At 38.1% G+C, this 27260-nt stretch overlaps 2 protein-coding genes across 9 annotated transcripts in view; one reads left to right on the top strand and one right to left on the bottom strand.

Moving 5' to 3' along the window:
- LOC117420940 (lysyl oxidase homolog 3B-like) overlaps positions 1-8333 on the top strand; it is a 75507-nt gene extending 67174 nt beyond the window's left edge. For all 8 annotated transcript variants that reach the window (XM_059034132.1, XM_059034130.1, XM_059034131.1 and 5 more), the window contains 6 exons: positions 1557-1719; positions 2589-2832; positions 4935-5050; positions 5345-5481; positions 5960-6071; positions 7683-8333. In XM_059034132.1, coding sequence (XP_058890115.1) covers positions 1557-1719; positions 2589-2832; positions 4935-5050; positions 5345-5481; positions 5960-6071; positions 7683-7753 — 843 coding nt within the window. In that variant the 3' untranslated portion in view covers positions 7754-8333. The remainder of the gene's footprint in view (positions 1-1556; positions 1720-2588; positions 2833-4934; positions 5051-5344; positions 5482-5959; positions 6072-7682) is intronic.
- Positions 8334-11571: 3238 nt separating this feature from the next.
- On the bottom strand, positions 11572-27222 carry LOC117420941 (serine protease HTRA2, mitochondrial-like). The gene is made up of 8 exons (XM_034034728.3): positions 26325-27222; positions 19635-19836; positions 19063-19257; positions 18899-18931; positions 18471-18576; positions 17684-17753; positions 16968-17063; positions 11572-14389 (listed from the first exon to the last, which is right to left on the bottom strand). The coding sequence occupies exons 1-8, from the start codon at positions 26798-26800 to the stop codon at positions 14224-14226; spliced, it is 1344 nt and encodes a 447-aa protein (XP_033890619.1). The 5' UTR covers positions 26801-27222; the 3' UTR covers positions 11572-14223.
- Positions 27223-27260: the final 38 nt, after the last annotated feature.

The following is a 27260-nucleotide window of genomic DNA, read 5'->3' as shown; positions in this document are numbered from 1 at the left end:
AATCAATCCTTTGGCCCATCACCTACTGTAGCAGAAGCATTAGAATTGAACCAAAGATGGGGTTAAAATTAGGAAGTTAAATTAAAACATGTACCTGTATTAAAATGGTATCTGTTGAACCACTGCTGTATCAAAATAATATCATAGTATATTATTATTATTTGTTTATTTAGCAGGCGCCTTTATCCAAGGCGACGTACAGAGACTAGGGTGTGTGAACTATGCATCAGCTGCAGAGTCACTTACAACTACGTCTCACCTGAAAGACGGAGCACAAGGAGGTTAAGTGACTTGCTCAGGGTCACACAATGAGTCAGTGGCTGAGGGGGGATTTGAACCAGGGACCTCCTGATTACAAGGCCTTATTTTTAACCACTGGACCACACAGCCTCCTCGTGTATTGTATGTTGTCCTTATTTTCTGTCCACTGCTAAAAGTGTTGTATTTTTTGTTCATCTTGTATTTTGTTTTCTCCTTTTTCATGTACTAGATGTATGCTGGTGTAAAATGCTGTCCATTTGTATATACAGTACATTTAAAACATACACTTTGTGGCATATAGATTCTGACAGAGAGGGTTACAGCTGTCTCCATGATAGCCAGTCCTATCCATGAAATGAGTATGAGAATGAAAAGAATGCTGCTTTTCAGATCTGAAGCTTGTGCGTTTATGACCAGCAATCACACCGTTCCAATAGATGAATTTGAATAGCTGTTCTGGGATTGGCTGGGTCTGCCCAGAGGCTTGTGAGGGGTGCAGTCTGTTAATGTAAAGCACAAATTATACTTCGATTTGAGTGTGGCTAATAGAGAAACACAAATTACTAATGCCAGCTCAGCAAAACTCATTGTAGCTGCATTTACATATTATATGACCAGGTTGATCCAAGACTTTAATAACAGCAGAAGAGAGTTAGCTCACTGTAGTAATGCACTAGCCTTTCGTTAGTCTTGGCCACAAGTGAAATTCATTTGGAAGTCTTCTGTACTGTAGTGTATCCCACTACACAAAAGCACCACACAATCCAGCATGATAGAACTGGAAATGGAACACAAAGCCACCTTGTGGTGAAGGAACTTGGTGTCAGGCAACTGCATAGCAGACTTGGGGTTTGATAGAGCAAAGTTGCCTCAGACTAGGTCTCCCGGTCTTCTGGAACCAGCAAGAGACTGAACTGCTTCCTCAAACTGTAGTTCTGGGTTATGCCCATGGGGGCAGTGTAGGGAAGCATTCAGTGCCGTCTAGCAGGAACTCTGACCCATGCAGATGAGAAAAGCCTAAATCAGGTAATCCGTTTCATGTGCGCAATTTGTGTTTTATTATTGCAGCTGCAATTACGTTTCACATTTAGTTATGTTTACCTGGTCAGGTGTCCAAATTAATATGCCATTTATTCATAATGAATTTGACTGCAGAATTCAAATATGCATCTTTAAGTGATAAGTCTGTCACACTGTGCAGGCCTGTTTGTTGTAAACTGTCGGATTAATGTGCTCTGTGCTTCTTAATGTAATTTCATGTCACTTCCCTAACCCGTTACTGTATTGTTGCCAAGGAAACCTGGTACTGGGATGGCAGCAATGTGACAGAGATGGTGATGAGTGGAGTGAAGTGCACAGGAAACGAAATGTCGCTCAGTCACTGCCAACACCACGGGAGCAGCATCAACTGCAAAAACACTGACACACGCTTCGCTGCAGGGATCATCTGCTCTGAAAGTGAGGGAGGAATTGAATTCAGCCCTCTATAAAAATATATCTGTATTTCCATTTGTTATACATCACATGATATAGGGTTTGTTGTTGTCTCAGGACAATGCAATGATTTGCAGGGTTAGATCATTGATGAAAAGAAATGGTATACTTGTTAAGGGGTGTAATGTGCTTGTTTCCCATTTAAATACTGGTGCTTAAAGGCCATCTAGATCCAGTCTGATTTTCCACTGCTGTGAATTTGTTCTGTGGTAAAAGCTGGCTTAAGAAGCTGGTACCAGATCCAATCCACAGCTGGTAATTATTCAAACAGAGGAAATGTATAATTAATGTATATTTCATGACGCATCACAGATAAGGGTGAATTAAAATAATTATTTGAGTACTTTGACTAATTCGGTAATCAAAAAAATAAATAAAGTAATGTGTTAAGCAACTGGCATACTACACTGGCTTCAATGAAGAAACACTTAAGGGGCAGGAATTTGTGTTGGCGAGGGGGTTCTATCACTTCCCCTTGCTACCCCACTGACAGTGAGAACCCAGGAAGTTTTACTCTGCCTGTCATCAGACTAGGTTTCCAGTACTTGAGTACTCAAAATCTGTATCTGAAAAAAATCTGTATCAGTGTTGAATACTACTGTGAAGCTCTTACTCATGCCTTGTGATACCAGATACAGCAGGCATAGCCTCCTAGATAACTGACTGCAGTAATACATGTGGCTGAATTAATAGAAATGGGTCATACTGATGCAGGCTTTCAAAGGGGTGACTGGGCTGCTATTACAGTGACAATGCAACTCTAGGCTTTTTTTACCTGTTGGCCAATCCAGCTAAACAACCGTGGGGTTAATTACGTCCTCTACTTTCCTCAGCTATCTCTGACTTGGTTCTGAACGCCCCCTTAGTCCAGCAGACTGTGTACATCGAGGACCGGCCGCTGCACATGCTGTACTGCGCCGCCGAGGAGAACTGTCTGTCCAGCTCTGCTGCCAAGGCCAACTGGCCATACGGACACAGGCGTCTGCTGCGATTCTCCTCCCAGATCCACAACATCGGCCGAGCAGACTTCCGCCCCAAGGCTGGCCGCCACTCCTGGGTGTGGCACGAATGCCATAGGTACATGGAGGGTCCATCATGACTTCTTGCTGTCTTCTAACCTGTCTGTCCCACTCTTGCCTTGAAGGCTTCACGTAACTCATCAGCATGGCTCACTGGGCATGGCCCTTGTCCACTGAGTGTTGTTCTCAATGTTGTCAATGTTTGGTCTGGTTTTTGTTATTCTTTTTTATGTGGTTTACAGTTTCTAATACAGTGAAGCATGCTCAACTCCATGTTATAAAGTCAAGCTAGCTGTGTGATGTTTGTTGTACAGTGATATCTCTTGTCATGTCTTCTGTATGATTAGCCATTACAGTGAAATAGAGTTGTCTATATTTTATATTAATAGGGTATCGCATCTCAGTAACGCCATCTCAATTTCTTCTTTGGGTTTAACAGGTCGCTGAAGAGTTTTGCTGCTTTGTGTAATTGATTTGCTTATTTACTTTTGTTTTTATTTCATGACTCTTCCACTATTTGCAAACGGCCCTTAGTGCAGTCTCCACAAAATGACCTTGTACTTGAGCAGAAGAGTTCGCTTTGTGATTATTAACAGTTAAATCCCCAAGCAGCACAATGTGGCTGAAGGGTCTTGTTTCACAACACAGGTGTTGTTGGTTTCAATAAATAAGGTACATACAGTCTACTGTGCTTTCTATCATGGAGTCTTACTAAAACGAGGCAGACTAGTCAGCTAGTAATTTTGCTAATATATTACCCTGCCAATCAACTTCTTGTCAAACCAGAGTTGCTTTAAATTCTAAAACAGCCTTTGGCGCCCCCTGCTGGATGTCATTCACACTTTTAAAATGCATTGTCTCAGTAAATTACTACATACAATGTCCATAACTTACCACAATGTGCTAAAATGACATATTAAGAACAAGATTGCTTATTGATTTACAAAAATAATACTAGAATTACCCATTGTGGAAAGTATTATTGTTATTACGGAAAACAGTATGTTTTGTATCTCTGCCCTGAAGGGAAAATTAGTCATTTATTGATTTTGATGAAGCTTCATTTTAGTTAACAGGAGTTGTATTTTATCAGACACTCTAAGATACACTTAAAAAATAATAATAAAAAAATACATTTTGAATTTATTGTTTTGCCCCTAACAAAACTGAAGTCATTTATTTGAAATGTAACTAGGTCTTGAATTTGTGAGTGTGTTTTTTTTTTAAGGAGTGCCCAAAATACTGTAATACATCACTCACTTTCAATAAGGAGGTATTGAGCCATCGCAACACCATGACACCTGTTATTGGCACAATTCTCCACGAGGAACATCAATGTCATCATCAATAATGAATCGGAAAGACTAAGGGTGGGGTTACGACAGGGCCTTCTGATTCGCTACCAGCAGGTTTGACTCACTTAGTGTTTACTGAAAGCTTCTGAAACTTTTAGCATAATTAATAGGTTTCATGATGAGTCTTATTTATAGTATTTTGGGCACTCCTAAAAAACAAACATTGAAAAATCCAAGCTCTACCTGTGGCTATCTTCATCGGAGTGTTCTGCTGCTGAGTTATGTTGACAGCCTTCTTGTACAGCATGGGTTGAACCTGATTTTCTACTATAAGTCATGGTGTGCCTACCATCTACCATCCTGATTCATCCTTTCTTAGAAGTCAAAGACAAAACAAAGCTGCTGTGTAAAGGCTTCCATTAACAACTGCTGCTTGCTTACAATATACTGCATTCCAGCGATCCATATTCCAAACAATCAGTGGCCACAACAGTTTGTAAGCCACCAGTGATCAGGCTTGCCCTGCTGTGTGCATGGGGGTCATCATGTGTGGTAAAGCCTCAGTAGACAAGTTCTACCAGTCGGTTTTGCCAGAAGTGTTAATGAACTGCCAGAAAGTAGGAATGGATCTTTGTTCCAGGTGTGGCACACTGGATGATGAAAGGTATTTTTTTTTTATGAATGTCAGTATTTAGGAGGAGGAGCAGCATGAGGCATTGAATGCAGAGTTTGATGGCAGGTATTAGTTTTAGAATTGAAACCTTTAGTGGTTCCTTTCCTATGTGCCCCTCTTCATGTCATCTCAACACTTTGATTAAAGGGAGATTTCCCCTGGGCTTCAGTTGTTTGTGCTTTTACTCTATAGGCATTATCACAGCATGGATATATTCACTCACTACGACATTCTAACTGTGAATGGCACCAAAGTGGCTGAAGGACACAAAGCCAGCTTCTGTCTGGAGGACACAGAATGCCAGGAAGGTAGGACGCTAAATAACAAAGTACAGCCAGGGAAAGAATGGAAATGATCCATCTTTCTGATGAACTAATGACAAGACAAGGGGAACTAAAAAGCTGCAAGTGCAGGGAGTGATGTTCACTAGTGGAAGATAAGGTTGCCGGACAAAAATGGAATATGATTATAGTTTGTTCATGGATATTAAGGTGGGGGGCGGGGGGGGGGGAGGGTCTTTTTTAATAAATCTGTGGAGGAAGCTTCAGGCTTCAGGTGCTAAAGAGCTGCTGAAAAGTATTGTTTTGCTATGTGTGTTGCAGGAGTTTCCAAGAGATACGAATGTGCTAACTTTGGAGAGCAGGGCATTACTGCGGGCTGCTGGGATTTGTATCGCCATGATTTTGACTGTCAGTGGATTGACATCACTGACATCAAACCAGGAAACTACATTTTCCAGGTATAAATGATATGGGGGGAGGTGGGGGGGGGGCAGTGGGTATTCTTGTAATGATTTATCAGTAATGGGTGTAAATATTATAGCTGTTTACACACACACACTGTCACAGATTAAATACTTTTTTCATCCCAGTTCACATATCATAATGGCCTAATAATGCTAATAATGTACATGTTTAACACACAGTACCTTCAAACTACTATTTGACTATTATTAGTGTTATTTTGTTAATACCAATTCATGTTTACACCAGGAAGACATTCTGCTTATGCTCTGAATGTGTGTTATGCATTGCGTGTGGTGTGTTAATGTTGGTGTATAGCTTTTCACAGTGCCCCATTTTTTTAAAATATGCTTTTGAGAGGCATAGAGTAACACCACATAGAAGCTACAGCAGCAATTATTGCAATTTTAACTTAAGTCACTCTAATTGTTTTACTAAGTTCCTCTGACCTGTTTTTTCATGTCATTTTCACAGGTTGTCCTTAACCCAAATTTTGAGGTGGCAGAAAGTGACTTCACCAACAACGCTATGAAGTGTAACTGTAAATACGATGGAGACCGGATCTGGTTTCACAACTGCCATATTTGTAAGACATATTTGACACATTTTATAGATTACTTTTTTGTTGTTGTTCTAATTAAAATACAATACTTCTAAGAAATTGAAGTCATGGAGTGTGTTGAACAGGCTTCAGGGCCTTGAAACTGCCACTGTTGCTTGGCTGTCTGATTGGCAGGGCTTTCTGATGTAATGTTGTTGAAGCTGACACCCTGGGATCCTTCAAGAAGCTGCTTTATGAGATTCTGGGATCAATAAGCTACTAACAACCAAACGAGCAAGATAGGCCTCTAGTTTGTAAACTTTCTTATGTTCTTATGAGATTTAACCAGCGGTCAGTGTAGATGGATTCAAACCCTGTCAAAAGAGATCTCAAACAGGGCTCCCGAGTGGCGCATCCGGTAAAGGCACTCCGCGTAGAGTACAGGACGGGAGTTCCCAGGGGGCGGCGCACAATTAGTCGAGCGCTGCCCGGGGGAGGAGGGGGGGGGGCCTTAGGTCAGCCAGGGTGTCCTCGGCTCATCGTGCACCAGCGACCCCTGTAGACTGGCCTAGTGCCTGCTGGCCTGCCTGTAAGTTGCCCAGAGCTGTGTGATCCTCCGACGCTGTAGCTCTGAGGTGACTGCATGGTGGGCCTGCTGAGTGAAAAGAAGCGGACGGCTGACGGCACTCGTTTCGGAGGACTCGTGTGTCCATCTTCGTCCCTCCCGAGTCAGCACGAGGGTGGCAGCGGTGGGAGTTGAAATAAACAATAATTGGACTTACCAAATTGGAAGAAAATAAGAACAACAATTGACGATTCCAAATTTTTAAAAAAAAAAGAGCTCACAAACAGAGTCATACTGATTTCACTGTCTGATTCATTCATTGACTGTGTTGAACAGGCTTTAGGGCCTTGAAGCTGCTGCTGTTGGCTGACTGATTGGCAGGGCTTTCTGATGAGAACAACAGGACATTCCATGCTTCTCTCATTGACTTGGAGTGCTGAACACATGTGAGGCAGATGTACTGTAGGACCAGCAGAAGGAATAGATGCAGTAAAAATAACCTGCTGTCTTTCTTGGGCTAGACATTCGTGTTGTACTATATATTTGCTGACCCTCCTGGTGGCACAGAGTAAAACATACCTGCAAGCCACATTGATTAAGTGAAATCAAGGATGGCCAGCTAGGTTTACTGGTTATTAATAATAAAAATGTCACAGATGACAGTGTTACCTCGTAGATCCTTGCTCTGGTATCAATTTATAAAAATAAATAACATACTCCAGTTTTTACTACGTAGTGTGTTTGCTGTTTGTGTCTAACTGTACTATACGCATGATATCAGTTTCAAAGGCTCTGCCTCACCACTGCTTGGGACATGACTGTACAAGTGTTTCTCTGGTGCTCTGCTCAGCCCAGACCATTTGTGGAGTGGCAACGAGGCATTATTTCCATCCATGTTGTCTGTCGATTGCTAGTGGTCAAGGCAAGGGCATTTCTATCTCTCTTGGATTTTTCACTCAAATTCCGAATTGCCCCACAAATTCACTACGGTTGAGTCAGGTTTCTGCTTCTTGCAGGTGCCTGGTGTGTACAGGGAGGACCTAAGTACTAGTCTTTAATGGGTTGTAATTGTTCTTCATTCTTCTCTTCAGGTGATGCCTTCAGCGAAGAGGCTGAAAAGCAGTTTGAACAGTATCCAGGACAGAATAACCAAATTTCCTAACTTCCAGTGGAAAGACGGATGGATTCTCCAACTCACAGAAACGGCGGGGCATTTATCGAACTGAATTTGAAACTATTGACCAAACACTTTCAAAGTAACCTAGTGGAACATTCCCCAGAGTGTACAAAGCTGAAATACAATGACACACAATATTTGTACTGAAATTAATACGCCCCTACATTGGTATTATATCTCAATTGAAATCCTTTTGAATGACTGTGTTATCTAATGCAGTAAATTTGGCAGATGTCTATACATGCAGTATATATTTGAATATTTAGAGATTTTCCTTGTTGAAATAGACTTGTTTCTTTATCATGTACTACCAGCAGTTTTGTAAATGCAACCTAGTTTAAAAAGAATACTTCAATTTAATGTACAATATGATTAGCACTACCTTATTATGGTATGTTTCTTTTCTAAATTCACAGCTAACACGGGAAGGCTTACATGATGTTAATGAGTCAGGATTTAAATGATGTGGGAAATTCCTTGACCATCATGACCATATTTCCTGTGAAAAGCTATGCCTGTATGTCCCTTAAATTAGGATTGCCCCAGAATAAATTCCAAAAGGCAGGCTGTTTTCTTTAATGTGTTTACTAGAGGCGTCACGCCACAATTTATTGGCACTTTATAAATGAAAGGTAGATGTTCATTGGAAATAGAAGAGCAAACATTTTTTAGCTGTGAGAAGGTTATACACTTGAAGGAAATCTGGTATTATTAGCAAGAGAACCTCGCCATTCACTGCCTTGTGCCAAAACAGACAAAAGAGGTTCTTGTCAGATGCCAGAGGTAACAAGGCAAGTATCTCAACTCGTGTGTTTGTTTAGTCCACATTTTAGTAATATTTTCTATTCTTAAAAGTATTTGGTTGTTAGGTATACTAGCTAATTCATATTATTATTATTATTATTATTATTATTATTATTATTATTATTATTATTATTATTATTATTATTATTATTATTATTATTATTATTTTTAAATATGCTAATGTGTGTTAAACTCCATTTGAAAGTTTGGGATTTTTTTTTTTTTACATTTTCTTTCTGGGAATTGTCCATCTGAAAGGTGCTAAATCTTGCTACATGGTTTTCAGTTATCAGTCACAGGTCTTATTTATGCTGGTTGTGTGCACCATATTGTACAACTATACTTTATGGGGGAAAAAATACAAGTAAAATAAAGAACCACTTGATGGCTGCTTGATTTTCTCTGGTTAACGTGATATTTTTCACGTAAACCATATGTATAATAACTCTGTGTTTAACTGCAAAGGCCACCATCTAACACAGAGTGATTATAAACTGCACTGGAGTACAAAAAATATTACAAGACAAGACATGGAAATGCAGAAGTTCAGTGAGTGTACCATACAACAGCAGCAACCGCAAGTCTACTGCATCCTTGTGCCTCTAGTAATGTAATTATACCCACATTACAACTGTAGCTAAGGATATTAGATATACAGTGCATGTTAGAGTCATACTTTAATGTACAGTAGGTCCATTCTGTTGCATTTCAATACAAATTTAAAATCATTAAAGCCACATATTTCAGGTTGATTTGTTTTGGACACAGGCAGCTGCAGTTATGTTACCAGTTTGTTTTTTTTCCCCATTGCACACCACAGACAGTACTAGTCTGAAACCATACAAATTCCGTCAACACACTTTTAGGGTCAGCTGATGAAATAAATGAAAGGCAGGGCATTTATCCCAGTCCTTGGAATTTTACCTGGGAGTGTCTGCCTTCTTTTTCTGTTTTCCTTTAGCTGCTGTGGCGGCTAAGGGAAATGTTTTCCATATAGTCCAGGTCTGCAGAGTGCCTTCCTGAAATAATAGCCCCATTCACCTTGGCACATCTGTGTAAATAATCAGATATTTGGAGGTAATGAAGATAAGTGGAGTCCATGTTCAGAACCACCACTGGGATTTCAGGTGAAATATGTTTTGGTTTCTGGCAGACAAAATGGGCCAGTGGTAATCGAAGATGCCTTTGAAATGGTTGTTTGAATGTGCCTGGGTCAGTCTGCTCTGTATCCTCATTATGAGTGTGAAATACCCTTTGCTAAACAGTAGCCTAGATCCTTCTTTCAAGGTACCTGTGTAAATGCATGCTGTGTTTAATAACACATTTCTGAATGGAGTGAATATTTCTTTCTTTTTTGTTTTTCAATGCCGGGGAACAGAATGTACTTTGGTAGCCATCAACAACCAGTAGTGGAAGAGGAGAAAGCGGCCGCTTTTTCATTTTTAGTGCCCGTGTATAATGGTAATTTAGATGAAAAAAAATCATTCAGGCTTGTTTGCTTTATACTACTGTAACTTATCTTGTACTGGCAGTCAGATCAGGTTTTAATCCAAGACATGAGTGATGTTTTGTAAAAGCAGTGTTTCTGGCTAGTTTTTCTTGTTTTGTTTCTGTACCCAATCTTAAGTCTGCTCAGATTTGTACAGCTAAGAAAGCTAGGAATCAAGATATTGCAGGTTATTTTAATATTTATGTAGTTGTGCTATTTTATCAGTAGGAGCAGACCAGTTGAACTCTAGCAATCCACTTAGTTTGATAAAATCACAATTTATATGCCTGGTTAAACAGACCTATTTTGTACTTCCATTAGCTTCATAGATCTCAAATGTGCAGTTTTTAAAGAAACACATGATACAGCAAGCATGCATTTTCATTTTAAAACATGCATCTCGGACAATTCTAAGTTGCTTGCCTTCCAGTTCTGTAACTGCTTTACGTTCTTGGTCAATTTACTGCAGCAGTGTCTTCTGGGTCAAAGCATGTTACTGGCTGAAAGCGTGTCAGTCAATAGAGGAAGCAGCTGATTGGTTATAGGCAGGAAAGAAGCCAGTGAAAGCACTGGGACAACTTCCTGGTCAGTTGACCCAGAAAGTGCGTGTCTGAAGCATGGCTTGCAAACGGAGATTTGTTTGACCTAGAGTAGTCCCAGATACCATGTTTAAAAATTAAAATAAATTCAAAAATGAGTAGGTGTGAGAAAATGTATGAGTATTTTGTTAGCTAGTTAGAAAATCTAACTACAACTGTTTTTTGTTTTTTTTTTTAATCATAAAATAACCTTCATTTAGTCCATCAGCTTTCAAATAGCAACAGAATATTAGGTGATATTCTTGATTGATTGTGATGTCACTGTTTTGAATGGTCTTTGCAGCTGAAGCTGAGCAGGTGATATAAACCATACTGATATGGTGTGACGTGCTGTGGCATACTGTCACCTGATTGGCTGAAAGCTCCTCAGCAGTTTGTAATGTACAATAGGGGAGTGACTTGCAAGAAATCAACACATTATATATATATATATATATATATATATATATATATATATATATATATATATATATATATATATATATATATATATATACAAATCCAGATCCAGATCAGTGGCTGTACTTGCTAACAGATGTCACAACCTCTCTGTCATGCCATTCTCACGGTGCAGCTAAGTGGTTCAGAGAAATTCCATTCCACTGCAGTTCAATAGCAGTGGAAGATTTTTCTGACGGGTGGATTTTACAGAAACTTTGTTGGAAATGCCAATTGTTACAGCACAGACTTGTTTTTACACGTCCTGTCTGAACAGTTTATGATCTCCAGCCTCTATTTGCTGCTGTAAACACACACCCACACACACTTTGTCGTTCCTGCCATCCCCTATCATTTTACCATGTTTGCAATCATGCTGAGTGTGTCTTATTACGATGACTCAAACACTATGTTTAACCCTTTCATGCATGAAATATTGAAAACAGCTGAAAAAAAGTAGTTCTGGACACAAATATATTTTTATTGAGTTTATTTGTTTTTCCATTGCTTTTATATGGAAGGGTTTAAATAAAAAGAAAGAAAATGACAAGTCTGTGTAAGGTGTTTTGACTACAAGTTCAGTAGCACCTCTTGTGTTTTAGACCAGATGACTTGTCTTTAAGTACCAACACCCTCTTATGCAGAACAGTGTATTGACAGCAGAGCCCAGGGGGACCTGATCCAAAGTGGCAGCTCACTTGATACAGGGCTGCCTCTTGTTTAAAGACACTTTTCAGTGAAGTAGCCTGTTACATATATCTCTGGCAGGTGACTAGAACTGAAGAGCAGCTCCTGAACTCGGGTGAAAAGACTTTAACAGACTTCGTGAATAAACAAATGAAAAGTGGCATTTGAGTAACTGCAAAAAGCAACATCATAAATGGGAATTAGGACAATCAACAAAACGATACATCATTTTAAATTTCAAAATATGGAATCTGGTACCACCACTAGATTACAAAAAACTCTTGTTTACAAGCTCTTTTTTTTTTTAAGACGGTCTTGTACTTCCTGTGTCTCCACACCTTATTTGGCTTCTTTCCTGTCAATTACCAGTCAGCTGCTTCCCTCTTTGACTGAGAGGTATGTGCTTTCAGCCAGTACCATGATTTGACCCAGAAGACAATGCGGACGTGAAATGACACAGGAAGTGCACGTTTGAACAGATAACTCAGAGCTTCCTTTACCTTGAAGTACTACCACATATACATGCGTTTCTTTTAAAACTGCCCGCTTGAGACCGATGTAGCTAATGGAAGTGAAAAATGGCTAAGATTAACTGAATTGTTTTGTTAGCTACAATTACTTTAAGCCAGGGTGGCTAAAGTTGGACATTCCACTCCTGGTCTTTGTTCCAACCCTGCTCTGAAATGTTTAATTGAACCAATTTAACCTCCACCCAGACCCTGAAGTAGTTACTTATATAATTCCACCTGTTAAACCTGGAGTGGAACAGCCCTCCAGGAGTTTGATTGGACACCTCTGCTCTAATGGTGATCACAAGCAGGACCACAATATAGTGCTTCAGAAAAATACCCTTAATAAATTCCTTTTTTATTATTCATAAAACAAAATGTACAGTAGTTAGAGAGGAAGGCTGTTGTGGTTTTCATGGAAGTCAACATGCTGTAATGTACACAGAGAACCATGGCACAATATAGGGACACTTATCAGGCTTGCAATAGAAATTCTATGTGTAACAAAACTTCATTGGCTGACTTTTGTATGACCCTGTATACTATGTATGTATTCTCATTCACAAATCACTGGTATTCTGTTCCACTTCACAACACTGACTTTGGTAAACTGGTACAATGTACAAGTAATTACTTTTTGGTTAACATAACATTGTTCGGCAATACAGATTAATAATACAATGACTTATCAAATGCATTAGTAAGTAGATCAAATGTGTACAAATTGTAAACATATAGTACATGTTTTAAGATTACAAAATATCATTAAAAAAAATAAAACATTTAAACATCTCCAGCTTAGTCGATGATTTCTGCTGAATTATATTTATTGGTTTCATCACTTTCAAACTAGATTCCTATCTTATGGGACCAAATTCAAAAGCTGTTTTAATGAGGAAATGCATTTCCAGGAAAGATACTGCTCCTTGCAGTGTATTATTTATTTTGATCATCGATACAAGTTTGCTCATTGCATAGTTTGGTATTTTCCTAAAACCCTTATTTTACCAGTTAAAGTTCTTTCAGTTGGGCCCTTAGTGTGCAAGTAGAAAAGCTGCTACAAACCGGGGCTCATTCGCTTTGCCTTTTCAGCTGTTCATCGCATCTTTATTTTTTATAAGTAATGTTTGGGCTCCTACCAGATATCATTACGACATTCTGTGAAGCAGAGGGCAGCGGGTCGTCTAATCAGCCCCAACTGGATTTCCACGCTGGACAAGCTGTGTAATATTATTATTATTAATTATTTCTTAGCAGACGCCCTTATCCAGGGCGACTTACAATTGTTACAAGATATCACATTATTTTTACATACAATTACCCATTTATACAGTTGGGTTTTTACTGGAGCAATCTAGGTAAAGTACCTTGCTCAAGGGTACAACAGCAGTGTCCCCCACTGGGGATTGAACCCACAACCCTCCGGTCAAGAGTCCAAAGCCCTAACCACTACTCCACACTGCTGCCCGTAATAAATGTAATGTTCCTGATATTGCTGTTGAATTTCTCACTCTTTGTAGATCTCAATCTCTGTAGAGATACTCAGTTGATTGAGACACCCTCTTCCCCCTTTGCTCCTCAGCTGCTATAAAGCAACTGTAGAAAACGGCAGCTCCGATACAATTATTTATTTCCTATGCAACAGAATAATAAATGACAGTAAACTGCATTTCTTCCTGAATGTTGACTGACAACATATTGTACATTACATTAACAAACTAAACCATTACCTATAGCATTCAGAAAAAATGATCCTTCATTGAGGGCATCATTAAAATATTTTATGACCTAAACACACATACATCATTGTCTCTTACCCTCAAACTGTCATTTATAAAAACGATATCCCCTTTCACGAGGCCTGAGAATTGCCACTACACCATACAAGCAAGATTGATGCAAACGATATTGGTCTCTGTTATACAGCTTTCACTCTGTCATTTCAGGGGTCATGTGCAGCATTAGCAGGTCCTGCCCACGTTTCACTACCATGTTAATACGGTCACAGGTCCGCACTGCGTTGTAGATTTCTTCAGCTGTCTTTATGGTCTGTCCATTGATCTCAAGGACGATATCTCCAGGTTTCATTCCAGCTCTGGTGAAATAAAGGGAGGCATAGCATTATTTATGAATAACAGTTCCTATAAACAGTAAACAGCTTCAATTCACTGTACATTTCCTGTCCCCTTATTTTTTGTATGATTTTGATTGGTTCTTTTGGTGTTCTGGTGCTTTGACTGAGTTCAGGAGCTGCTCTTCTGTTCCAGTTGCCTGCTATACAAATATGTAATGTAGGCCAAAATGTACATTAGTAAGAGTACTGCAGGGTACTGCCTACAGAAATTACAGATAGAGATAGACAGATAGAGAGAAAGAGAGATGATAGAGATAGAGAGATTACATACCTGGTGCACAAAACACACACAAAAAAGTAGAATGTAACTTGTAGGATTTTGGTTTAATTTAACAGTGAACAGAATCAATCAATTAGTGATTAACTGGGGCGGATCTAGCCTTGTAGATTGACTGCTTCACTAAATTCTTCAAGATAAAAGGTTCCCTGTGACCCCACCTCATCTCAACAAATGTATCATACTTTAAGGAAATGTTCCTTTCAGTGCAGTTTGGAACTCATTTGCTAGTAAATTTGAAAAACATACCAAGAGTATAATTATAATTAACAATACTTTGAGTTATTTAAATATAAAGATAGCTTCTGCATTCTTTTTTCCACTCTTTCTCTATAAGCTGAATCCAGCTCCTGATGTTCAGGTGTTTTAGTTTGTTGCATCACAGATACGAAATCATTGCAAACTGTTACTGCTGCTTTGTGGAATTCTGATTTGTAACTTGTATTGTAACGCTTGAAATGTTTTTGCTTACGATTGTAAGTCGCCCTGGATAAGGGCGTCTGCTAAGAAATAAATAATAATAATAATAATAATAACTATTGAACCCCAGATTTATAAAGGACTTGTGTATAACCTGTCAAGTCGCTCTGCATTTTGTAATGTTTTTCTACCAAAATGCACACACTATTTACAGTAGGCACCATCAAATTCTGCAAAGAAATTTGTTTTTTATTTTGTTTATTTCTATTATACACTTTTTTTTTTAACAGTGTACAACATTTTACAGCAGTTTTTCCTCATCTAACATCGTGTCCCATGATGGCTAACTGGAATACTGCAGCAGGGGGATCCTGCTTTCATAACCTGATGGCTTTTTTTGGGGGGGGTTGGGGGACGGGGGGGACGGACAACATTCTTTCCCTGCACTACTCACTGAAAAACAAATACACAAATGAATTAATACTAAACACATTGCCATGCGATTTACAGTCTGTATATTTTAAAATAAAATATTGTACAGATAATCTCATATACAGTATAAGCATTTCATTTCTATCATTATAACCATATGTCGATCTTCACATGTTTTAATAGTTTCACAAATCAATGGATTGTGCATGTCCAATAAATACCGGTAACTAATATCACTTCTGTTCAAATCTTGTAAAATTATATACACACAGGAGTATATACACACATACAGGAGTGTGCAATTCGTATCGTCCGGGAAAAGATTTGTGTGAGGAACAAAAAGCTTTGCTGTTATACTTTGCCCGTCAGACAAGTAGTTTTTAATTCTTTATTTTTCCCATGTTTGTTCTGTTGCTAGAAAGACACTCCGGGTTTATTTATAGAGCCACAGAGGTTTCTGAAAACTGAATTGCGGAAGTCTAGCACCTACACACAACATTTTAAGCAGTGCCTACAAAAGGTACCATGAAACGTTCTTGTCAGGACAACTGAGGAAGTCAGCACCTCCGTTCACTTTTTTTTTTAAAGTAACAAAAATGTTTATTCACTGCGAAACATGAACTACGATGTATAATGGCTGCAGTGTAAGATACTGACCTTAGGTTTGGGGTTTCGGTGTTGGGAGAGGATTATTCATTGTTTTATTAACAATAATATGATAACCAATCAGAGTGCAGTGTCCTGACAGGAACATTTGGTGGTACCTTTGTAAGGACAGCACATTTTAAAGTCTTTACGTCCCACCCCTATAATTTCTGATTGACTAGCTGTGGGAAAAGCTGATCTTCTATTGGTTACAAATAAATCCACAAATGGCTGCCAAGAGAGCCTCTGACAATGCACAGATTAACCTTTTAAGAAGTGTAAGGTATTATTTACATTTTTGTTGTTGTTGTTGTTTTTTTTATAAATGAGCAAATAAGTGTTGCTACTTTCTTAATTCATCAACCTGACAATGTAGTAAAGTTACAACAATAAAATAACACCAGTCGTGTTGTGTAATTTATAAAAATTATCAACTCTGCAGTCAAGCGTTTACAGTACTTGTTGGGATATTTAAAAAGAAAATGTGAAATTTACTGTTTAGACGCATTTCAAGAAACTTTCACTGGCAAATGTAATGATTTTTTTTTTTTTTTTTTTTTTTTTTTTTTTCAATTTTAGTGTTGCTAATCTAGTTTGTAATTTGAGACACTTGGGTTTTCAGGATTACATGAAGCTTAAGCTGGTAAAAAAAACAACCATTTTTTCAAAATGATATTAGTTCAGAATCTATTTTACCAACATAATGTAATACGCAACTAAGCTTGACACAGATGAGGCTTCAGATCAGCCCCTGTAGTAACTCACTGGTATGCAGGAGAGCCCATGATGATCCTGTGACTCAGCACACCGTGGGTAACATCTGGGAAACCGGGGTCACGAAGCTTCAACTCTTCAATGATTCTGGAAGAGAGGAGATACACTGTGAAACATATAGAGAGGGACAGTCACATGACAGCCCTCCCTGAACACTGCAAAGCCTTCAGGGAGGCACAATGCACCACTTACTGTAGGTGTGGCTGATGAAAGTGACCAAAGTCCAGGCACAGAGAAGAATCCCATTGCATTGCAATTTCAACTACTCCAGGTTTAATTATGTGTTTAGTTAAGCATACCAAAGCTTGATATCTACAGATGGTGGGGTAAATAGGCTCATAGTTAAACCTAGAATGAAGCCAATTGCTTTGCAATGGGAGTCTTCTTTAAAACCTCTGAAGTCTGCCTAGCTTCTTTTAAACCTCTGAAGTCTCCTAGCTTCTTTGTCACACCTGGTAGGGAGTTCTTGGGAAAACGTCCTTGATATGGTAATTTGGGGGATACGATGTTTTATCACAACCTGAGCTAAAAACATTACCAGCCAGATAAAGTTAAGTGATGTCATTGCCTAAGACTGCGCCAGCCTGATCCAGTTTATAAAACTGGTACAGTGCAGGCCTTTGAGGAGGCTGTGTTAAAAAGAAAAACACAAATTCAGTCAATGGCTGCTTTAGCCCATGTGAGGTTTATTTACATTCACTTTTTACCTGGGAGTAAGTGTAAGCATCATTATACCAACATAGCGTCTCTTCATTTCTGATCCTCCACACTGAGATTCTGCAAAAAAAAAAAAAAAAAAAACACAACACTAAAATCATGACCATAATGTATATATATATATATATATATATATATATATATATATATATATATATATATATATATATATATATATATATATATATCCAGTCCAGTTTTGTTGTACGGACATACTTGGGTGAATATTCTCTTATTTTGTGAAGAATTGGGTCTTACACAAACCTGTTTAAACCGCAGCTACCCTGCTGCCACCTTCTGTTTCCTTCAGAGAGTTCCCCCTCTCCTCCTGATATATTAAAGTTTATTTATTTCAAAGTAGAAATGTCTCCACCTCGTGGTAAAATAATCTATTACAGAAGTTTCACTTGTCCCAAACTGCAGATTAGTCACTCATGCAGCCACATTAGTGACATCAGGGCTGTGGTTTTAGGGACTTTTCAAATTATGTTATTTTTACTAATGTTAACAGCTCACATTACTGTGGAGACCTGCACAATTAAAGTAGTGATTTCAAATGTTTATTATTATTATTATTATTATTATTATTATTATTATTATTATTATTATTATTATTATTATTATATGTAATTTTTTTGATTATCTTGAAAGAGAACAAATCATATAATAAATCCAGCAGTCTTTGTCAATCAAATGCATTATGTAAGTTTTTGGAAGACTAAAATGAACAGGGGACACCAGTTAATATCCAAGAGCTTGTACAGAGCAGACACTTACTTTTCTTCTCTGCACTGATCAAGAATTGCCTGAGATGGTCTGAAGGAATGGCGAAGGAGATGCTTGCCGTCACTTTCATGGTGTTGATACCAATGACGTCACCGTCCTGAAAACCAGCCAGCCAAACAACATGAACATTAAAAAAAAAGAGGATAACAAATAACGCATTTATAAAACTATATTACACAGATATGCTGGGTTTCTGTTATTGGAAAGTTAGTTAGAATTAGTATTAAATATTATAATAATTCCGTGAGTGCTTGGCCAAGCCTTTATTCTTGAAGAGTAGTAACAGTTCATATAAATCAGAGCCAGGGTTTCTTTTCAGTACAATAACTAAAAGATGTTACCAATGAGAGGAATATGTTTGAAACACATATCTTAAAAGTAACGCATAATAAGATGACAGGACACAAGAGGGAACTTACCAGATTGATAAGGGGTCCGCCCGAGTTCCCAAACTATCATAAAACAAAAAGACACAACGCATTACACAGCTTATCGGCTTCTATGATTCTTTAACATTTCACATGAACTCCCCCCTCTCCAAACACATTGACGGAGCTGTGCAGAGGGATTCAGAGCCTCTTACATCAATAGCGGCATCAGTTTGAATGTAGTCCATATTGGAGTTGGAGAGGCCCAGCTCCTGACTTCCTCGCTGCACTGAGCTCACGATCCCAGAGGTGATGGTGTTGCGCAAGGCTAAGGGGCTCCCCATGGCAACCACAAACTCACCCTGCCGGACATCTGAGGAGCGGCCCAGAGAGAGGGTTGGGAGAGGGTGCTGTGGAGAAACAACATCCACGTTAGAGATGCAAAGCCTTGCTTAACACCGATTGAACTTTTCCGTCTCCTGCAGATTATCCCAAGTTTTCCTTGTATTGATTTATTACAATGGCATACATTACCCTTGAATGAACACACAAGCAGGATTAATACAGATTCAGCATTATCGAGATCCACAGGCTAGGAAACATACCAAACGTGGATGAATATTTTGATTAGATTAATATATCATCAATGATGAATCAAAGCAGAAATTGATTCACATATGCTCTGTTTGTTGCATGAATTTGTATTTTCCTAAAAAAACCTTTTTCTCCCCATCTGTAAGTCAGCTGACCTGGACCCCCACATGACATGATGCTGTGCTGCCCCTACCTTGGCATTGATTTTGATGGTAGCAATATCGGCGACTTGGTCCACATCCTGAACCACTGCGTTATATGTGTCTCCATTGGCTAGCTTCACTTTCACTCCTCGTTTGTTGGCCACCACATGGGCGTTCGTGATGATCAGCCCATCCTGACTGATGACAAACCCAGAGCCGCTCGAAACTGGAACCTCCTGGCCTGAACGATTCCTGGCAACGAAAACAACAAGAAACACGCTTGGGTATTAGTGGGGCCTGCATTCAATCAAAATTATGAAAACAAGAAACACGCGTGGGTGTTATAGAGCCCTATGGAATCCGTGTTATTTTGTTCTCAACACAAAAACGTAACAGGCTTCTACTTTTTCCATTTGGTTTGCATTCGTGTTCATTGGATTAAGAGTATTTTTTAATTTAATTGTATTAAAACATAGTATTGTTAACTTTCAAAACGGGTTGTATTTTTTGTGTGTGTGTGTGCAGTGTGGGGCACTCCAAAGAAAACAGATAGGCAGGGAGCCGAGTGGTTAAAAAAATTTTTAAAAAAAGTTTCATAACTTTGTTTTGAACTTGATCAATTCTAGATTTGCTGCTCTGCCCATGGTTTCACTACCATAAATCTTATCTGTATGTCAAAAGTGACTGTACTGTAATAGCACTCTGTGTGAGTAGTACCATTTGTGTTTTAATACAGATGTTAAAAATAGTCTACAACAGTGTCTAATTGTTTAAGTCCTTAAAAAGGTTTCTATTTATTTTCCATGATTGCATTTATTTAACGCACTCGAACAGTGAATTATTTTCACTAATTCAGCCCTTCTCATTGTTTATCCCTTACAGAATACCCCGCCTCATGTATAACCCAGCTACCAAAACTGTCTCCTCCACTTTTTAAACCAAAGTTATGCCACTGCCTGTTGTCACAGGCGGTTCTGGCACGTCCCTTTTGTGCTACAAGTCATTAGATCCTTTTGCATGGAAGGCCTCGGTTGCAAGGGTGTGCGGTTCTTTGATGGAATGTGTTTGCCCACTAATGATGGGAATGGGAATGTAGAGATGGGAGCCCAGCTAACAAGATTGAAGTTTTTGCAGGTATCAGACTTTTAAAGACTGTCACCCACACCTGTGAGCAGAAACTGACCCAAGACTGTCATAGCTACTGGAAGCAGGCTGATCTTTGCAATACAAATTGAACATTTGTGAAACTGCAACAAATACTGTAATGACTGTAATGTGTTTTAAAGAATATACAACCATTAGAAAATATAATTAGCAGATCTGTGTAAGGCCTGTGAGAAGGAGTTAATTGCATTGAAGGTCAGACTGACCTGCTGAAAATTCCAAACCTCCCTTATCAGTCAAAAGCATATTTTTTAATTAGACTCGGAGCTTCAAAACATCCTGATCCAGCGAGAGCAGAATGGTAGAATCTATGGAGCACAGTTAATATGCTAGAAGCAATGGAACTAGGTTTGATTATTGTAAGAAAAAACAAAAGTATTTAAATAAATAAAAAAACCTAATATAATAACATTAAATAAATGTATGCGCAGTCCTAAGTATTAATATTCAAGGTTGCATTTGCTGTTAATTAAAAATTAACCTCTTGCCTTCTGTGTATATCAATGAAGTAAAATAGAATTGCAGTTTAAAAGAGATTGCTATATTGACATATCTGAATTAGAACTACAGGTTATAAAATCATTTAAAGTACAAACTCTAACAGTAAACTTGCTGAAGGAAAACAACTAATGTTGTAACCTCGTTCTCACCGGCTTGTGGTAAAAGCAGTGTTGAAGATGACTCATTGGTTTTGGCCAATGAAGCGGGGATTTTTGATGGTCAACGACTTAAAAACCAAGATACTCTCTATAATGAGTGATCTAATATTAACGAATGGAAATACCTTTCAGATAACAGAAGATAGGGGTTTATCTTACAATAAGCATTTTCTATATATAACAGAAATGAATTGGAACCTGGCAGGAAGAGATGGCAATGGAAAGAGTAGGACGTGTTCATACGTTAAGTTAGATATTGGTTTGAAATAATGAGTATTGAAAAATGCTTACAATAGTGTTTCATATTAATCAACCCTAAAATTGGCAAAAAGCAAAGGTTGTCTTAAAACCTGCTTTTACTGGACTTTGTATGAACAGTGAAGAAGGTCAGATTTAGTTCAGTCACTGTAGCACTATGGCATTCTGGTATATTAATGTTAGCCTGTATTTAGATATAAATAACAACCTTCCATTAAAATCTTGAAAGATTTATCAGTGGAGTAAAATAATATTACAATTTCTAGGAGCAACTGTTATATTGAAGTAACTTAATTAGAAATACATCTTATACTACCATTTGAAGTTAAACTGTTGAAAGAACATAGTAAAAGTTTATTATAACAGAAACATGGTGTTGACAATATTGCAACCATATTGTTGACACATTTGCGATAATGTTCATTTAATTTAATCAATTTAAGAATTGGTTCAGTTTCTCCAACTAAACAAAAAGTATTTTAGACATTACGATATCAATTAAACCAAAGAATAAACATGTTTATAAAGCTGTTACTGCAGTAATAAACAGAGGTACTTATTTACAGGGAAACGGAAGAATTTAAAAGTGAAAGAATTAAATGTTTGTCTCAGACACACAGTAGAATTCTGGAAGGGCATTAGACCTTCAAAAAATAAAGTTTAGTCTTTGGCACCTCAAGGCAGGATTCGGTGTTGGCTCTTAAAAGCGGGATTTGCCAACCTTGAATGATAATCAATGGAAGGTGCTTTAAGAAAGACAGGAGTATTTATCTCATTATATTATAAGAAAATAATGAGAGCTGAGTTATAAGAAGTTAGGATGTACATTTTTTTTTTATTATCTGAAGAGATACCGGTCCAGGCGTCTCTTAAATCGGCCAAAAAATGATTTCATGCGGTGAATTTGTTAAAGTTGTTACAGTGGAGTTTCATATTAATTAAAACACTAGCCTTGGCAAGTAAACAGGGTGTCTGAAACCTGCTTATGCAGGGGAATTTTAGAAACCGAGAGAGAGGTCAGGCTTGGTCCAAGCATGGTACAAGTTAATATAAGGATATTATAATTAACATGTTTATTATAGCCTGAATTTAAATGAAAATAACTGGACTGGCCACTGTATGCTTAGTGGTCTTATTCAAAGGCTTATGATAAACCCCTACACTCTGTCAAATATTTTGTTAACACACATTTGTATATGAAGTTAAACTGACACATTAACAACACACTGAAAAGATTTACAATATGCTGCTAAGAGGGACACATATACTGTATTTTTTGACCCAGGTTAACATCATTAAATAGAGATGGTTTTACATATTAAAAACACCTCTCATATATACACATATACTTGTATTGTATTTGGTAGCAAGGACACTGTGGACTCCAGTTCACCTCATTTTTAGGGAAAGAAGGGGTAGAAGATAGTGAACCATGAGCTCACATTCAGTTAATTTAGAAAACAGAGTTGACTGGATCCTTCTAGAAAATATCATTAACTTAAAAGATAGGAACTGTCAAGGCAGATTGATGATCAGATTTAATTGGGACTCCTGATGTATTCAATGGATGGAAAATTCTATAAAAATCAAAGTAAAACCCCAGTCAAGTATCGCTCGACTTGCTAACTACAAGTTGTGTGGTCCATGCTCTGAAGATCTCTGCCTTTTGAAGACAGTTCTTATTTTTCATATATCCTATACTACTCTTCCATATACTGGAAGGTAAGCATATTTTTGAATTTAGTATCTCTTTTATATTGATGCACTGCTATAAGGTATAGAAATGATGTTTTAGTCTTAAGAAATATATATTGAATGTTCTAGAATTACGCGGTGGGCGTTTTTAGCTTTATGCATGCATAGCCTGAAGGCTAAATATATAATAATCATATCCGTACTAATGCTGTTAAACCTGTAAAGCACTGGATCGCCCAGACTGCTTTTTACTTGGGATTTACAGTATGGTGGTCTGCGCAACCGACCAATCCAATTTCGAAAGCATTTAATAAATCGAAAAGAGCACTACTACTGCTCTGATTCGTTAAAACTTCAAATTAAATGAGTCTGTGTGATTTTCTTGAATATTAAAATTTCTCTGGACATATAGCCGGCACAGTGCACGAAGAAAACCACTACAGGAGTTTAAAACATCTCTGTCCTCCTGAACGTCTCCCCTGAGTTTAAGAGTGTGCTCAGAGCATATAAAGTTTCACATTTTCCCATCAAATATGTAAATCATAAGCTTAATGCTCCACTGCCAGATGCATTTTTTTTTCATACAGCACTTAATGCCACGTTATTGTTTTAATTATAAAGTTCAGCTATAGCACAGCCATAAACTTTTATTAAATTCAGGTCTGAATCTACAGTGGTTTTAAACATGGACCAGTGGAAAGTAACAATCACACAAAGGGGGTAATCAAAAACTAAGATCTGAGACAGTCAGGTGAATGAGAACATTGAAATTGGTGACGTACTGCAATTCAACACCATGGTGTCTATAAAATTGCTCTAAACACCCGTGTATCACATACATTATAATATGAACCTCAATGAACTAGAAAGACTATGGTGCTGTTGAAAGTTAGATTTTTATTAAATATTTCAACAGTGGCAGTATTAAGATTTGTCACCATTCAGATTAATAGACCCTTATGAATTGTAAAGGCCATTTCAATTCTTCTCACGAAACAGGTTTAAAATGTACTGACAGGTTGGATCGTTTCATACAAATTGTCATTTGTCTCGTGATACTTGAGTCACTAAAATGTATTTTAAGAAAACAACTGCTCAGTTCCTTGTGTATCAGGTTTAAGGGGTTAACATGAAATTAACTAGACAAGCTCCAGCTTGTTAACTATACACCAGGGGTGTCAAACTCAGTTCCTGGAGCACCGCAGTGTCTTCTGGCTTTCGTTCCACCCAAGGTCTCAATTACTTAATTGGTCTAATTATTTGATTAACTGGACACATTTAACACTTCTCTTCAGGCCTCAAAATGTTTCATAGGTAGTGTAGCTTGAATCAAGTGCATTTTTAAAACCATCAACTGTAAAAGACCTTGCAAAATATTAAATATGTCAAATTGAACAAATAATAAGATCAATTATGTTAATTGAGAGCTTAAGTTGGAACGAAAACCAGAAGACTCTGCGGCCCTCGAGGACCGGAGTCTGACACCCCTGCTATACACTGTAGACAGTTAGTCTTACAGTAACCCTGGAATGGATCAAACTGTTCTGGAACTGGAGTCTTATTCCCATCCTGTGGATTTGTGTACTGTGGATTCTTAACATCAATCCCAGAACTAGAAGTTCAAAAAAATGACCAATATATATATATATATATATATATATATATATATATATATATATATATATATATATATATATAAAGAAAGAAAGAAAGAAAGTTCTTGTTTTGACAAGCAATGTTTAATTGCTTAACAATTTACAGTATGAGGAAAATAACCTAGTTAATCATGTATGATGACTCAAAGTAATAAATTGTATTGCACAAGGGGCGTGAACAAGCATTTATAATCAAGGCTTACCAAAATACTGCTGGACTGGTTCTATGGTACACAAGACTGCTAAAGCATATCAGGGCTGCAATATTTTACATGATGTTTTAAATGCCGGTTACTACATGAATACTTTATAAACCCTGAATACATTATGAACGACAGAAGTCCAAATACTTTTTCCGATGATATTATTATTAGCATAGCCGCGTGATACCTGCCACATACTGTTTCACCTTTCAATACAGGACTGAGTGCAGATACTGCTGCTTGGTAACGGGGCACAGTATGTATAGTGATAATATGCTTTTTAAAATCCAAGGTACACGTCTCCACCAGTCTGAATTTAAAAGAAAACAGAAAGGCTTGTCTTCAGAGTTTAAGACAAGATATTTCCGTGTGGAATACAGAATGCTCACAAATAAATATAAAGTGCTTCCAAATACAAAACGAAACTAACATGGTCACCTAGGGCGTGTTACAGAGTGGGTTTTAGAGTTCCACACTATTTGAGGAATAGCTTATTTATGAAATGGTGATGAAACGTGCTACGGGCCTTGTTTACCACAAGTAAATCATAATCTGGAGGTATACAGGTGTGCCCTGTCCGTTTGTTTGTCGCAGTTATCTGCATCTAGATTTTGTCAGCAACACTGTCGACTATGCCAGAAACATCACTTGGATTACCTTTGACTTTTCTACTACACATATCATCAATATTAAATATTTAATATTTATTGTTTCAAATTGTCGAAAGCCAATGTTTGACTTAAGTTTTGACAGACGAAATGGAAATAAGAGTGGGTTAACACTTATTAGTACACAGCTGTAGTCTATTCAAAACGGTTTACACACAGCAGTGGTGTAAACAGACTTTAGGAATTGACAACGCATTTATATTATATTTAAGTCATAACAATATTCGTTCTACAGTGTGTTTCTCGTCAAAACCACCTACTTTATAAATGTAGGACAATTATATATATATATTTCTTTCTACACAGCTGAAGGGCTTTTGCCCGAAACGTCCTGAAATAAATGATTTTTTAATCATTTAAACTTTTTGTGTACATTATTTTTAAAATATGTTTTTCTGATCAACATATAGGATAGATAGATAGATAGATAGTTCTTACCTTGCAATAATCTCAATAAACACAACAGCAGGTGCTGATTTTTCCACCACGTCAGCGATGAAGTTGTATTTGTAACGGGGGCTGTCTGGTTTGAACGGGGAAGCACACCGGGCTGTCGGCAGGATGTATTCGAATACAGAACTGCCCACGCCGCCTTCAAGGTGACTTTTCTCCTGCTGCTTCTGTTTCTCACCCTGCCGCCTGGAATAAAGCAAAGTGGCCCCGCCGATCCCCAAAGCAATAGCGCAAACTGCCTTGAACAGGTCTGCCCGGTTAGAGTCAGTGCTCCAGCCGCTTCCTGCAGTGTCCGGGTGAGGTGCAGATTCGCAGACACTGCCCGAGCCCGATCGAACTTGACCAGGATCTGCTGCACTGTTAGCGAGGGCTCGTAAAGTAAAAAGCCGTGACTGGAATCGAGAAACCTGAACACATCTCCTGACCACCCGTAACAAACTGCTATTTACCAGCGCTACCATGTTGGAAGATTTTTTGAATGAATGAACTTTATGTGAAGTGCCGGTAGTAAATAAAATAACCCGCGTGACCTAACTCAGCACGTCATTCGTCGGCTGGGGAATTCCCCCGTGACGTTCTCCAGGATGTACTCTCTCTTGCAATACATTTAATCAATCATTCTCAAGTGAATTGTACAAGGAAGGATGTGTCTATTAAATTGAACATTTGCCTACAAGTGATGCCCAAAAGTAGGTATTTACTACGGAAGTTGTTTCACCTTTACTGGAACTACATTAGGGTGCTGTATATTTGCAGGTATTAACCTGTCAACATTGCGTTTTCAAAGGGAGTGTGGCAGGATGGGCCATGTGGTGTGTGTCAAGACCAGACCAGGAAGCAGTACACAGAACTCTGAAATACGGGAAAAGAAAATGCCGCAGCAGTATTTGTATTAAATAAAATAATAAAAACAAAATACTC

The sequence above is a fragment of the Acipenser ruthenus genome, chromosome 1 (genome assembly GCF_902713425.1).
Source record: "Acipenser ruthenus chromosome 1, fAciRut3.2 maternal haplotype, whole genome shotgun sequence".
NCBI classification, from domain to species: domain Eukaryota; kingdom Metazoa; phylum Chordata; class Actinopteri; order Acipenseriformes; family Acipenseridae; genus Acipenser; species Acipenser ruthenus.
The sequence above is the reverse complement of the archived record's forward strand: the minus strand, read 5'-3'. Positions and strand labels throughout refer to the sequence as shown.

What these genes read in the sequence shown, in the direction of transcription:
- LOC117420941 (XM_034034728.3), bottom strand. Translation starts at nt 26,800, where the DNA reads ATGGTAGCGCTGGTAAATAGCAGTTTGTTACGGGTGGTCAGGAGATGT. An exon ending in CCATCAAAATCAATGCCAAG is followed by an intron (nt 19,258 to 19,634) that starts GTAGGGGCAGCA and finishes GTTTCTCCACAG; the next exon opens with CACCCTCTCCCAACCCTCTC. An exon ending in ATGGGCTCTCCTGCATACCA is followed by an intron (nt 14,390 to 16,967) that starts GTGAGTTACTAC and finishes TTATTTCACCAG; the next exon opens with AGCTGGAATGAAACCTGGAG.